Source organism: Eulemur rufifrons, chromosome 7 (assembly GCF_041146395.1).
Source record: "Eulemur rufifrons isolate Redbay chromosome 7, OSU_ERuf_1, whole genome shotgun sequence".
Classification (NCBI taxonomy): Eukaryota; Metazoa; Chordata; class Mammalia; order Primates; family Lemuridae; genus Eulemur; species Eulemur rufifrons.
In genome coordinates this window covers 215,981,034-215,996,932 of record NC_090989.1, presented here as the reverse complement: position 1 = coordinate 215,996,932, position 15,899 = coordinate 215,981,034, and the positions used below count along the sequence as shown (strand labels likewise).

General features: G+C 33.4%; 1 protein-coding gene across 4 annotated transcripts in view; it reads left to right on the top strand.

The window, feature by feature from the left end:
- Positions 1-15,899, top strand: part of VPS13A (vacuolar protein sorting 13 homolog A) — a 227,052-nt gene that overhangs the window by 160,457 nt on the left and 50,696 nt on the right. For all 4 annotated transcript variants that reach the window (XM_069476374.1, XM_069476372.1, XM_069476375.1 and 1 more), the window contains 4 exons: positions 2,296-2,424; positions 2,837-2,970; positions 7,981-8,110; positions 13,596-13,828. In XM_069476374.1, the coding sequence (XP_069332475.1) occupies positions 2,296-2,424; positions 2,837-2,970; positions 7,981-8,110; positions 13,596-13,828 (626 nt within the window). The remainder of the gene's footprint in view (positions 1-2,295; positions 2,425-2,836; positions 2,971-7,980; positions 8,111-13,595; positions 13,829-15,899) is intronic.

Genomic DNA, 15,899 nt, shown 5'->3' with positions numbered 1-15,899 from the left:
TTTTTTTACTACTACTGTGTCTAAACTGACATTTAAACTTTAACTGGGTTTATTTGAATAATTATATTTCTCATTTCCAAAAGTTCCACTTTTTTTCAAGTCTATTCATTGTTTCAAGAAATATTTATTGTGTACCTTCTATGTGATTTGCAACACATCTGTTAGCAAAACCACAAGTTCCTGTCTTGGTGTAGTTTACATTTCAGTGGGTGTGAAGGAAACCATTAGACTAATAATACCATGACTTATTAAGGTCACATTTGAACAAAGACATAGAAGAAATGAAAGAGCAATTGTCAAAAGCTTGGCTGAGCAGGAGAGAGTTGTGCTACCAGGTGTCAGAGTAGCTGATTAAGACAAGCCAAAATGAAAGTAACAAGTCTTTAATCACTTACTGAGATAGTAAAGATTGAACATCCATAATCCAAAAATCCAAAATCCAAAATGCTCCAAAATATGAAACTTTTTGAGCACCAGCATGACATCACAAGTGAAAAGTTCTACACCCGACACAGTATTTTTTCACTGTATTAATGGTATGTCATATTTTTTACTGTTAAGTACTTATGTATGAATAAATGTAAGAAAGTGATTGCTTATTGGTAGCATATAGATTCAGAGTCAGGAATGCTGGTGAGGCCAAGTAACTATAGATTGTCCACATGAGTGGCTGAGATAGTGACACGTTTGCTTTCTAATGGTCCAAGGTATACAAACTTTGTTTCGTGCACAAAATTATTTTTAAAATATAAAATTACTTTGGGTTATGTATATAAGGTGTATGTGAAATACAAATGAATTTCATGTTTAAACTTGAGTCTCATCTCTAAGATACCTCATTATGTATGTACATATATATATATATATATATTATACACACACAAATATGCCAAAATTCAAGAAAATTCAAAACACTTCTAGTCCCAAGCATTTCAAATAGGGGATATTCAGCCTATATAAGCAGGAGGTTAAATCAGAGAAAGAACCAACTACCCCTGTTCCATTTTTTTTTTCAGAATGGCATTTTTTCCCCATGGAATAATAGCATTTGTCAAGGGTCAGGTGGATCAGCACAGTTGTGGAGATTGTCTCACTGTCTAGGGAACCCTGAACAAAAGACTCCAGCAGTTTTATGGACCTGGGGAATGGAGGAGAGCAAGGGGGAGGGGTTAAGAACAAAAAAGTCCTGAGTGCTTAAAATGGAGAAAAAGTGACTTCAGGCCCCCCCCCCCCCCCGCCCCCAAGGGAGGCCTATGCTGAAGGGCCCTAATAAAAAAACCTCCAAATAAAGTACCTGGGCAAGGAATGCAGATATGCATAAAAGCTCTGGGGAGGGGGGTGCTTGAGTCCTTGATACTGCATGCCCTGGCTATGTACCACGTCAGGTTACATCTTTAGCCGAGTCCCATATCCAGTTCCATTAATTACCTTTTATGGTTGAATAAAATTGCCTTTAATAAGTTAAGACACTTAGCTCTAACAACCAAGTTCTGCTTCATTTTCCCCAGGTCATATGGTGATGATGAGGTATCATGCATGAAAAGTCACAATGAAATAATGTGAAGTGACCAGTCTGGTCAGGGCCTAAGATGGATTGACTGATAGTTTACTGACAAGGCCTGTTCTCCATTCTTCTTCCTTTATCTCTTTTCTTTGTTTCCAGCTTCTGTTGGGTGTCTAGTCTTTTTTCTGGTAACTTGACTGTATCTTGCTCTTTTAATTTAGTTTCCCGGTCACTGGTGTCCAAGTTTTTTCTTAAGATTCTGAGCTTCTTTTCCTACTCTCAACTTTGGATACTTTTACGTTTTTACCTTTATTTGATGACCAGGACCCTAGATTTAGTACTTGTCCTTACTTGCCATTTGTGTGCACTTTGACCTTCTGCTTAATTACCAAATGATGCCTAAAACCTGATTTTGATTGTTAGTAACTCAATGTACCCTTGTTTAAAATTGATTATCTGCTTCCCAGTTTTTGTTTCAGCTTTCTTGATGATTTTTCGACCCTTCTCTATAAGACCATAACTACATTAAAGTCTTTTGCCTCCCCAGCACTCTACTTACCATAACTCTTCAACTTACAACCTATTACTGCTTGTATTCACAGTGCTCACAAGCCACCACCCATTTCTAAGTTGACAGTTTACAACTATTGTGGCTAAGCAACCCAATAACCAGAGCAGTGTTGAAAGAGATTTTTTTTTAAGTTTAAGTCTACTCTGATGGGCATATTAAAATGATATAAGTATTTGTGATGAAATCTGTTTTGTATAAATATATGTAATATGTGTTTTAGTGTATCCCCTTTTGGCCTGAGGATGCTTCTAGTAAACTTCTTATACAAGTAGAAAGGAGTGAGGAACCTCCCAAAAGGATATATTTTAACAAGCAAGAAAATTGTATTTTATTGCGTCTGGATAATAAGGTAAGTGATTTTTTTTCACATATTTCATTAGAAAAGCTAATACATACTAGTATTTTTTTATATTGAATAGTTACCTCTGTTTATTTTTTTCCCTTTCACCAAAAATGAACAAACATTTCTTTTTGTAAAAGGAAAAGGTACCAGAAGGTAACAGAGACATAACATAATTTGTTATGCAAAAAGTTAGTTGTAGTGTCTGGAATAGTAGAATGTACCACATGTGGAATGTCATTCATCTTCATATAATAATTGAGATTCGTGGTTTCCCAGAAACGTAATACAAAATTTTGAATTGTTTTTTTGGTCCTCTCAAAAAATTAAGTTTCCAAGTTATGAGTAGTTTTATTAAATTTATTAGTTAATGTTCTTGAGAATATTAATGATCCCATTAAAGAATATTTTTTTCTTTTAGCTTGGAGGTATTATAGCAGAAGTTAATTTGGCTGAGCATTCTACAGTTATTACATTTTCAGATTATCATGATGGAGCAGCTACATTCTTGTTAATAAATCACACAAGGAATGATCTTGTTCAATACAAGCAAAGGTAAGAAGATTATCATAAATACAGTAACTCCTGATTTTAGCAGAGTTTAGGTGGTAAGATACTGACTTACGATGATTTCTTGAGAATATAAACTGATAATGGCATTGTGGCTATGTAAAACAATGTCTCATTTTTTAAAAATATATATATCCTGAGGTATGTAGGGATAAAACTGCCTTGATAGCCACAATTTATTTTTAAATGCTTCAAAAAAAGAAAAATGGAAGAGCTGAAGCAATTGTGGCAAAAGCTTGATCATTGTTGAATCTGGTGAGGAATATTGTCAGGTTTGTTACGAGTCTCTGAATTTTGTCTGTCTTTTAAAACTTTTCATATTTTAATATAATGTAAATACTTGAAATTTCAGATTATTTTCAAACAATAGGTACCTTCTTTTTGTCGAGGTGCTTGGGAAAGGAACTCCTTCCTTAAAGACCATAATTAAATCTTGATGATTTTGGACTACTCTTAAGCATCATTTATTTCCATTTGCTTTGATATCATATCCCCTTAGTGTCACTACAGTTAGTGTAACTTTCTGATGCTCTACTTAGTGGTCCCAAGCTGTCTTGAATTTCTTTTGTCTGCTTTCTTTGTTTGTTTTCACCTATTACTTTGCAGTGGGCCAATATTTATTAGTGCATTTATACTTTCCTTCCACTGCTAACTGTATAACTTCTAATCATTGATTAATATCAAACAGGCATTGAATAAAGACCACAGGGCTGGGCTAGCAAGTACCTAGAACTCCTCCTTGCCTATCATTCTCTCATTTGTTTAAGATGATAAGAAAGAGGAAAGCCTATTTTTTAAATTTACTATCCATATTATAAAAATAATAAATTGTGTGTTAGTCTGTTTGGCCTGCTATAACAAAAATGCCTTAGACTGGGTAACTTAAATGAACAGAAATTTATTCCTTGTAGTTCTAGAGGCTGGAAGTCCAAGATCAAGGTGCCAGCAGATTCGGTGTGTGATGAAGGCTAACTCTGCTTCGTAGATGGCACCTCTTTCTGTATCTTCACATGACAAGGTGCAAGGCAGCTCCTGTCAATGTTTTGTAAGATTAAAAGACTAATCCCATCCATAAAGGCTCTGCACTCTTAACTTAATCACTCCCTGCAGGCCCCTCTCTTAATACTATCATGTTGGTGATTAAGTTTTAGTATATGAATTGTGGGGGAACACAGATCATAGTGAATTGTCTGATTAAAACTGACAAAAGCAAATAGAAATGATTTCTCATTTCCCCTTCAACCCATGTACCTCAAGTAGCTTTCCCCAACCAGTATTCACAGAGTTAAGATCTACAGAAAATGATTTGAGTGACTATTTTCTCAGTTGTTTCAAGAATGGTATATATAGTTGGCAACTTTTTAGACACCTCGGAGGTAAGTTTATATATTATGCATAGCATTATAACTAGCTTCTCTGACAAATTTTATTGAGACTGGCTAAGGCTGGACTAGAGACCTCTTAATCTTCTCTTTGGCCTTGACCTTGTAATTTTTTTCATGGTATAGTTCAGACATGAACTGTTTAGAAAATCTTATGTACTGCATTGTTATAATTGTAAAAGAAAGGGATAAGGGAGATAATAGAATGTGATCTTGTGTTGAAATTTTGAAACTTAAAAATTACCTTAATGGAAATTTATAAAATTAACAATCTGGAAGAATGAACGTTGGACATGGATTTAGAATTGTTTGAAGAAGTAGTTATGAAATCAAGATCTTGAAACTTTGGTTTAAAAGAGTATTGAATCCATAGTCAGGTTGAAGGGTTGCTGCTGTTTCTGACCACCTCTTTTTATCTCTTTCATAGGCTCTTTCCTCCATCTGCCATAAAATATTAAATATAGGGAGATATTTCTAGACCTATTCTGTTCATATTCTTATATAATCTCATTCATACCAGTAAATATGTTAGTTACTTCCTGTGTGGCAATCATCTCCAAATCTTTACTGCAGCACAGACTTCCCTTGACTTTCAGTTTCCTACCTCCTCCTAAACAACACATAAGACTATAAAGTGATTCAAAACTTACCTCATCATTTGCCCCACAAAATCTTCTCTTTTTTTTTTTATCCTTCTCTCATTGAATGGCAGTGTTATCCACTCCTGTCATCCTAGATTTCTCCTGCCTCACAACACCATGCAATTAGTTAAACTCTAATTTTTAAATAAATCTCCTCGTCTAATCTCTCCTGCAGTTACCCTAGTTCAGGCTCCCAATATTTCTTATCTATGTGCCTAGACTTTTGATCTGTCTATATCTAGTTTTATCTCTAGTAAATCCTCCATATTCTGTCAGAATGAGTTTCCCCAAAATACTAAATATAATCATATCTTCTCTTGTTTAAAGTTTTTCAGTTTTTCCTATTTCTTTTAAAATATGTTGCTAGGCTACCTTTGTAAACATTTATGTTTCTGTAGTCTAACTCTTACCCTATGCTTAAGGCAAACTGAAGTCTTTATTTCCTGAATGATCTGGGTCTTTCCATATGTTTTTACTTTATAGGTGTTCCTTTCTGTTAGTAAAACACCACTTCTATGTGATGCCTTCCCTTGCCACCTTAATCTATATGCCCAGTTTTTGATAGCACCTTTGCATATGTAGATTATAGCATTTGTCACATTGTGTTGTCATTTTCTTGTGAGTTTAAGACATGTACGCATACATAGTTATATTTTGAGGACTGTGGTTAGTTTTCCTTTTGTTTGAATTTCCATTGCCTATCAAAGATAGCCCAGTAAATATTTGCATAAGAAATATTCTGCAGTGAATTAAACAGATTAAAATTTGTATTTTTTAATGGAAAAATTAGGAATACGCATTTTTTCTCTTCTACCTTCCTTTTGGGGTTTTGAAAATATGGATCTTAGTTATTTCCTACATATAAATATAATAGTTGTTAATTTTTTAAAATTCTGTAGAAAAAATGTAAAAAAGAACTGTACTCACTATAATCCCAGTGCTGTCAACATTTTGGTGCATTGCTTTTCTTTTCCTTTCCTCCTTCTCTCTCTCCCTTCCTTCCATCTTTCCCTCCTTCCTTTCTTCCTATGTGTCTCTCATTTTTAACAGCTAGTGTGAGCATATAAATTTCCTTCAATTCACAATTTTTAATGAAGGCATGATATTGTATCATGAGAATTTTGGTTGTTTCCAACTTTATAATTTTGAATCCATTTATCTTTTAATAAGAATCTTTAGCTCCTTTGTAATCATTGTAATAACTAATTCATGATTCCTTGCCATATTTTTTATAACAGATTATTTTCTTCTAATGATACTTTGAAAAATACACATCCTATTTCTGTTCTAGATAATTACATTTTTATTCTTAAAGATTTGATGCATTTTAAATCAATTTTAAGTGTTAAACAGTATCTGCCAACTTATCCATAAAAAATTTGGAATGCTTTTATATTTTCTTCAACTTCTTTCCAAATTTCCACTTTCTTGTGAATATAATTTGGGATTTTTTACCCAGGTGGATATAAAATGATTATTTTTTCAAAATATGTATTATTTTACTAAAGGCTCTTTTGGTATTTGTATTGATTTATATTAGCAAAAAAATTGACTTTACTGGTTTAGTTGTTCACCACTGGTCCTTCAATATTTCTACATCCTAGTTTGTAAGATTACTATTTTGAGTTATCTCTAACGTGGGTGGAAAAATTCTGTTGTTTTTTCAGTAGGGGGTTCTGGATAATCTGTAATTCTGTTGCTTCTTTGAAATGTTGTATTCTTACAAATTTATGACAACTTGACATAAAACTTGAAGTCTGTGGTCCCCAAATCCTGGGCCATGGCCCAGTTCCAGTCTGTGGCTTGTTGGAAACCAGGCTTACAGCAGGAGGTGAGCAGCTGGCGAGCGAGTGAAGCTTCATCTGTATTTACAGCTGCTCCCCATCACTGGCATCACCGCATAAGTTCCGCCTCCTGTCAGATCAGTGACAGCATTAGATTCTCCTAGGAGCAAATCCTACTGTAAACTGTGTATGTGAGGGATCTAGGTTGCATGCTCCTTCTGAGAATCTATACCTGATGATCTGAGGTGGTGATGCTAGTGCTGGGGAGTGGCTGCAAATACAGATTATCAGCAGCAAAGAGGTTTGACTGCACAATAAATGTAATGTTCTTGAATCATCCCAAAAGCATCCCTCCCCCACCCCCAGCTGATCTGTGGTAAAACTGTCTTTCATGAAACTGGTCCCTGGTGCCAAAAGATTGGGAATCACTGCTTTAAGTGATAACCTTTTTTCTCAAAGTTGTGTAGACACTGTGCTATGGGTTTTTTTTGACATTCAATATAATAGAAAGTGTGAGAGTAGCATTTTTATTCCTTTGTGGGTAACTATGATTTTCCTAGATGTTTATGGGGGTTTTTCCCTCAATTTTCTGACAAAGATGTGTCTCGGATGATATTCTGTTTTTATTAATGTTGTCTGATACCCAGTAAAGTCTTTTGGCCTGCAAGGTAAGCTGCTTCTTCAGGTCAGAAAAGCTATGTTTTATTATTTCTTTGGTTTATAACTTTTGTAATGTTTTTTTCTTTCTGAGACTCTTTCTGTGAGTCCATTGGATTTCTTAGATTTGTGTCACATGTGTTGTGATTTTCAAAAATAATTGAGCTATGTTTTTGCTACAGTGAGATCAATAGTTAGGAAAGGGTTATCAATTAAATTCTCTTAGAATTAGTATAGATAAGATAAAGTAAATGGAATAATTTTTCCATGATTAATTTGCATTAAAAAATTGATAGAGTATGTTTAAAGACCGTGTAGACCTTTATTTCCTAAGTGGAACAAATATTTTCCAAGTAGGAATATAATGAGAAGTATTCATTAGAGAATTGTGTAGAGAAAAAATTTCAATCTAGTTTTAATCAGAACTATCATTCAATTAATGGACTAAGAATTAATGAAGCATTATTTTGAATTTTTTGTATACTCATGTACTCACATTTAATTTAATGCATATTTTTCTACTTATTTCAGTTCTCTCAGTGAAATAGAAGATTCTCTCCCTCCTGGAAAAGCAGTGTTTTATACATGGGCTGATCCAGTGGGCTCTAGAAAGCTGAAGTGGAAATGTGGAAAAAGCCAGGGTGAAGTAACACAAAAGGATGTAAGTATTAGGTAGATTATTATGGTGTTCTCAGCAGCCTTTTTTTTTTTTTTTTCCCCAGCCTTCTTAATTTTAAGGACTGTTTTGTGGCTACACTTCTAAAAAACTACCAAAAAGAAGCAGTATTCAAGCCTTAACCAAAAATATTAAAAACTGAAAGTAGTCTTGCTACTCATTATTTGCTTCTAGTATGTTATAAAGAGTAAACCTATGCTTACAGAAGTGCTTTCAGCATTCACCTGATAAACATATATTTTCTGTACAGTCGTATCAGGTAGATTTAGCTTCTATGAGGAACATTTAAGAATCCACTGAGTTAACTAAAAAGAATTTATTTCTGGGCAACAAGCTATGATGATAAAGTTCTGTATAAACATTTTCCAGTAATGTTTTAAATAACTTTCAGAAAGTGTTTCACTAAAATTTTTTTGTCCTTCAAAATTCATCTTAATTTTACTGCTATTCTAATGTCTTTTTTCTTACCGCTAGTTATTATTTCTTCCTACTACCTATCAATAGTGCAGGGGTTCTCTCATTCCCATTATAGAGGGGAAACCGAACATTGCATCATTAGCATATCTTTGCTCTAAGTGTTTTTTTGGTTGGTTGTTTTTTAAATAAATACCCTGTATCAAATTAAAGCAGTTGCTTTCTATTCCTAGTTTGTTAAAACATGTGTGTGTATGTCTATGTATGTATAAATGAGTGAGTGGTGAATTTTTATCAAATGCTTTTTATTTTTATCTGTTGAAAATGATTATATAATTTTGAACTTTATCTTATTTTAGGATGAATTATATGATTGATTTTTAAATATTAAGCTGACTTCTCATTTCTGGAATTGGCTTGCTAATGTTCTAAGACCTTTACTTGTATACTTATGAGAGAAATTGGCCTGTAACTTCCCTATCTTGTAATGTCCTTTCTAGGTTTTTATATCAGGGTAATTCTGACCTCTTAAAAATATTGGGAAATAGGCCGGGCACGGTGACTCATGCCTGTAATCCTAGCACTCTGGGAGGCTGAGGCGGGTGGATCGCTCAAGGTCAGGAGTTCGAGACCAGCCTGAGCAAGAGCGAGACCCCGTCTCTACTAAAAATAGAAAGAAATTATCTGGCCAACTAATATATATAGAAAAAATTAGCCGGGCATGGTGGCGCATGCCTGTAGTCCCAGCTACTCGGGAGGCTGAGGCAGTAGGATCGCTCAAGCCCAGGAGTTTGAGGTTGCTGTGAGCTAGGCTGATGCCACGGCACTCACTCTAGCCCGGGCAACAAAGCGAGACTCTGTCTCAAAATAAATAAATAAATAAATATTGGGAAATACTTACAATTTTCCCATTTTGTAGAAGAGTTTATGTAAGATTAATATGGTTTCTTCCTTGAATGTTTGTTAGAATTCACCAATGAAGCCAAGCCATCTTAGCCTGTTGTTGTATTTGTAGGAAGGTTGTGGTTTTATTTTTGTTTTTTAGAAGAACTATTGTTTTGCTTTCTTTTTCTTTGAGACAAAGTCTCACTCTCTCTTCCAGGCTAGAGTACAGTGGTGTCATTCATCATAGCTTACTGCAACTTCAAACTCCTAGCCTCAAGCAATCCTCCCAGCCTGTTTTGTTCTTTTGATGATATCATTTATACATGTGTTTTCAGTTTCACCAGTTTCTGCTCTAATCTATATTATATTCTTTTATTTCATCTTTCTTTGGGTTTAATTTGATAATATTTTTTCCTAAACTCTTGAGATGGATACTGTGTTAGTCTGTTTAGGCTGCCGTAACAAAATACCATAGACTGGGTGGCTAAAACAACAGAAGTTTATTTCTCAGAGTTTTGGAGACTGAAAGTCTGAGATCAGAGTGCTAGCATGGTCAGATTCTAGCTTGCAGGTGACTGTCTCCTTTCTGTGTCCTCACCTGGCATGAGGGGGCAGGGGGCACAAGCTCTTCGATATTCCTAAGGACACTAATCCTGTTGGATCAGAGCTCCACCCTTGTGACCTTATGTAACCATAATTACCTCGATACAGACTCCATCTCCAAATGCAATCACATTGGGGATTGGGGATTCAACATATATTTTAGGGAGACAGTTTTAGTTCATAGCAGATACCTAAATCATTTTTCACATTTTCTTCACTTCTTATTTGAAGTCATTTAAAGTCACAAATTTTCCTCCAAAACAATATTAGTTTTATGCCACAAACTTTGCTATGTTGTATATTTATTGTCCTTTAGTTCAAAATATTTTCTAATTTTCATCATTATTTCTTATGTTTTGGTTTAATAAAGTTAGTGCTTATTACTTTTTAAAAATATGAGAATTTTATAGTTATCTTTGTCAATTTCTAGTTTAATTCCACTGTGATCTGAGAACATACTTCTGATTCAGTCTTTTGAAATTTATTGAGATTGACTTTGTGGGCTAACATGTGGTCAATTTTAGTAAGTTTTCATTTGTATGTGAAAAGAGTATTTATTGTATAGTTTTTAGTAACAGTGTTCTCTGTATGTGAGTTTGTTCATGTTAGTGTGTTAAGTCTCCTGTCTCATTAATTTTTTGGTTTGCTTATTAATTACTGTGAGAGATGTGTTAAAAATCTCCCAATATAATCATAGATTTATACCTTTCTCCTTTTTGTTTTAATTTTGGCTTTTATACTTTTTGAAGCTATATGATTAGGTGGGTAAAAATTTAGAAGTGTTATATCTTCCTGGTAGGTTGATCCTCTTATCAGTATATGATATTACAGTGTCCACCACAGTATCTTTTTTAGGCCTAAACTTTCAGACTTATAAAACTACCATAGGCCACAGTTTGTAGCTGCCTATTCAGGAGGAGACCAGCCAGGCAACAGCATGCTAGCAGGGAGCATCAGGCATTCCTCATGGGTGAAAGTCCTTATGACAATCCCCATCGCAGTTTAGGAAGTAGTCTCTTTGGTCATTGCAAATGACAGATTTTGTGTAAGGGAACAAGATTCACTTGGGTGTGGTAGAAGCCACCCTGACTTAGAAATCTCTACTCCACAATACCAACTATTTCTTGTAACAACCCGTGAGCATAGCTTATAGGCTTTTTTCAAGGCACATACATGCATCATCATACTAAGAGAAGCCTATAACTGTGGGTTCCTACCATATTATAACATGCATTCTTGACTTACTAAAACCTGCAGTAAATTACCACTTGTACCACTTTCTCAGTAATGTAAAGGCTTTAGACCTCTTTAATTCCATGTACCCTCTTCCATCTAATATATTATTGTGTATTTTATTTCTAAATAGATATTAAATCCTGTAAGTACTATTATTGTTTTCTACAATTAATATTCCATTTAAATTCACCCATGTGTTTCTTTTTTGCTGCTTTTCATTCCTTCCTGTATCCTCATGTTTCCACATGGGTTAATTTTTTCTTCTCTTTAGTATTTTTCTAGTGTGAATTTACAGCTGAAAAATTCTCTTTGAATTTTTTTTACCCTTTTTTTTTTTTTTGGTAAGGTATTTTTGCTGGATGTCAAATTTCAGGTCAGGGTTGGCACTTGTTTTCTTTTTTTCCTCTAACATCTTTCATGATTTCTTCTTTTCATTGCTTTTCAGCAATTTTACTATGATATTCTTAGGTATGGTGTTTCTCTGTATTTATCTTGATTTGTTATGCTTCCTAAAATAGTAACTTGAGGTCTTTTGTCTGGTTTGGAAATTTCTCAGGTACTATATCTTCAAATATGGTTTGTGCTTGTATTTTCCGCTTTACTTTAGGACTCCACAATTACATAAATGTTAGATCTTTGCACCATGTTCCTTATGACTTTTATGTGGTTTTAGTATATTGCTTCATCCTTTTCTCTTCATCCTTCAGTACAGATATTTTCTTCTGATCTGTCTTCCTCTATACTTCTCTTGCTGTGTCTGATCTGGTCTTAAACTTATCCATTGAGTTCTTAATTTCAGTTCCTGAAATTATCAGTTGTAGGATTTCTATTCTAGAAATTGTTTTGTTCTAAAATTCTCTATCTTGTCACATAATTCCTTGAATGTATTAACCATAGCTACTTTAACACCTACCTGACAATTCCAATATTTAAGTCTCTTGTGGATATTTTAATATTTTCTCTTTTTTTCTTAGTTTTCCCTCATATCTGTTCTTCTTTATGCATATTTATTTTTGACTGTGCTGTATGTGTTATATGAAAATTTTTAGAGATAATTTAAGGCTTTGTATGATGTTCCGTTTGCTTCAGACATTCATCTTGGATCAATTTTTTTTTTTGCTACTGGTTTATTTCTTCTGTAGAATTTCCTTGAGTAAGTCTCTGTTGGTGGTGAGCTTTGATAGTTTTTATTCTTCTGTAGGCATTTCTATTTTGCATACTTTTCTTCAATGAAATATTTTTGGTGAGTAAAGAATTCTGGGTCCAGAGTTATTAATATTTTCTGTTAACATATTGGTGATATTTTCCATTGTCTTCCAGTGTTGCTCTTTAGGAGTCCAGTGTGGATTCTTTTTTTTAATTGTATTTAAAGGGGTTGCCTATAATTGGCTTTTTTATTATTCATGATTATTAGATTTATTCAGGAAAAAAATGTATTATAATATAAAAATCTTATGCATCTGATCTATTGATTGGTACTTTTGCATATTTATATCATAGTAACAGTTTGAGGTTTATAAAGATAAATATGGCATTCACTGTAAGATATTAGGAGGACTTCAGAATTATTTAGAAATAAGTTAGTTTTTTTCTTCCTCATGTAGTTTTGGTGCTATATATTTTATTTTAGAAAGTATTGTAAGTAACATGAGTATTCCTAGATAATGATTTTATGTTAACAACTCTAATTTTTAATTTCTATGAATTGTAACATGAATATTTACTATATATTACAATTTCCTGTTAATTAGAATGTTCATTATCTAGAAATTCATGGCCAACTATTAATTATTAGAATTTTCTTTATTTATCCTGTCATTGAACCTCAAGATCCTGATAGCAGCACAATGTTATATAAGGGCTTCCTGCAGAATTAACTTTACAGAGCATGAGATAACTGATTTTTTTTTTTTCCTGTTTGATTCAGCACTGTAAGGAAATACAGATTTCAGACTGAAATAATTTTAACACTTGCCACATTGCTGTAATCTTAGAATAAAGCAGAAAAATACTTTGTGTTACCCACTGATAAGCCCACGAAGGAAGACAATTTAATTAGATTTTATTAAAATGTTAAAAGAAATAATTGACTAGTCTTCCTGATCAGTATTAATAACTTTATAATAGTAATGGCGTTAGATAACATCAAATGATTTCAATAATGTAAATTTCTAAGTATTATAGAAATATTAATTCATTTATTTGCCACTAACCCTATGAAGTAGGTGCCATTAATATTCTCCTTTTATAAATGTGGAATTTAGATTTCATGTTGTTTGGGACCAAACTCTAATTTTTTTTTTTTTTTTTTTTTTTGGTAATTTTGTTTTAGGATATGATGACACCTATAGATTTGGGGGAAAAGACAATTTATTTAGTCTCATTCTTTGAAGGCTTACAGCGCATTATTTTATTCACTGAAGATCCAAGGGTATTTAAAGTAACATATGAAAGTGAGAAAGCAGAGTTAGCAGAGCAAGAAATTGCATTGGCATTACAAGACGTTGGAATTTCTCTTGTCAACAATTATACAAAGCAAGAAGTAGCCTATATAGGCATTACAAGGTTAGATGCATTAAATTTTGGATAAATTTAAATGATCAGTTTTTAATCATTAAGAAATGATTGTAAAATCTAAAATGATTTAGTTTAAATTTTGTGCTTTGACTATTCATTGATACTAAGGTAATGCTAATTTAAAAGTGGGTTTGAGATCTTTTTTGTCTTTTGAGATAAAGATATGTCAAAAATCAAATTTATGAATCCCTTACTTTGTTAATCTTCCTACCTCTCTAAGAAGTCATATTTATTCAACTTATTCAAAAGTATACTTTATTTGGCACATCATAAAAAATATTTAAATGTCCATTACCATCTACCACAGTGCACGATATGCTGTAGATTCTCCATAGTTGTTGGAGGATTCAAGTAAAGATGATAACTTTCTAATTAGACCTTGGCACTTTAAGATTCTAATAAGGTAATATTGTATTTATCATTCCCTATATAAGACATATCTCCCTTATACCCTTGTTATTCCTATTCATAATCACTTAAATTGAAATTAATTCATATGTATTAGTGCCTAATGTGAGAGCATTTCTTCCAGTCTATATGACCAGTATAATGTAGTTTTAATTTTTTACTTGAAATCAAACTCCCGAATATATATATATTAAAGATATATGATACAGATTTAAATTTAGTTTTCTGTGTGCATCAATCTATAAATCCCTGACTTCTCATTGAATGGAATTAACACATTTTAAAAGAAATATTAAAATCTATTTTCTTAGAAATTTTTATTGTTCCCCAAAAAGGTAAGTTTTTGTTTAAGAAAAAAAGTAGACAACAGATTTTGAGACTGTTAAACCTATTATATGTTATCTCTTATGCTAAATGATGTTAATGCAAAGATGAGTAATATATGCTCTCTACTTTTCTATTAAGTGAATATAAATTTTATAAAGAATAAATAAATAGGATACTTAAACAAAATTATAAAGTAATTTCAGAATGTGGATAGATTTTTTATTCTGTATTTAAGTCCTTCAGCCTTTTAGTTTCAGTACAATGAGATTTCTTCCATTGACACTCTTCTAGATTACTATTTTGCACTGTGTCTCCTGAAACCCCCATTTTCTCTCTCAGCTCACTACCTTGCATTCCATTTTACTGAGAAAATTGAAGAAATCCAAAACAAACTTCCACCGACCCACGTCACCCCCACCCCCCCATATCACAACTTCCCGCCTACCAGCATTTGTACCTCCATGCTGTACTGACATACTTCCCCACAGTTGCAGTAGATATATCTCATACGTGCTCATATTACACATAGTTTTCTACTTTTGCACTACATTTATTTCCTCTTACCTACTTGAGGACATCTTCCTCTTACCTAAGTCAACAGCTTTTGGCTCCCTGCTGGATTCTTCCCCTCAGTGTTACTTCTCTCAACTTTAATTTTCTTGAGCCTACTTTCCTTGCTACCTACTGCTTCTTTGTTTCCCTTTATAGCCACACTCCTCAGACATCTTGTGTATTTCAAAAGAGTTTAACATATTGGCTATTCTCCAATTCTTTTTCATCCATTGTTTCTTTAACCACTCCAAACAGGGTTTTGCTTTCGGCCCACTGTGAATCTGGTCTTGTCATGATGACCAGTGACCTCTGTAATGCCAGATCCAGTGTAGAATTATCAGTCCTCACTTTACTTCATAACATTTAACACAGATCTCTCCTGGATATAGTTTCTTTCACTTGACTTCCAGAATGCCTCTCCATCCTGGTTTTTCTTCCTATCCCAACATTCTCAGTCTCATTTGTTGTTTCCTTGTCTTGTCTCAACTCCTTATATTTAGTGCCTTGAGACACTTAGACCTTGGTCCTCTTCTCTCTATTTCAGTTTGATGATTTCAAATACCACATATATGCCAAAAATTTGTCTCTAAACATTAATTATATATCTTCTGCCATACCTGTCATCTGAACTCCAGACTTGTGTATCCAACTGCTTATGCAAAATCTCTGCTCAGATATTTAAGAGACTTCTTAAACTTCATATGTACGACACCAAACTTTGGATTTCTTCCTTCTTCCAAAACCTGCATTCTCATCAGAGTTAATCACAACT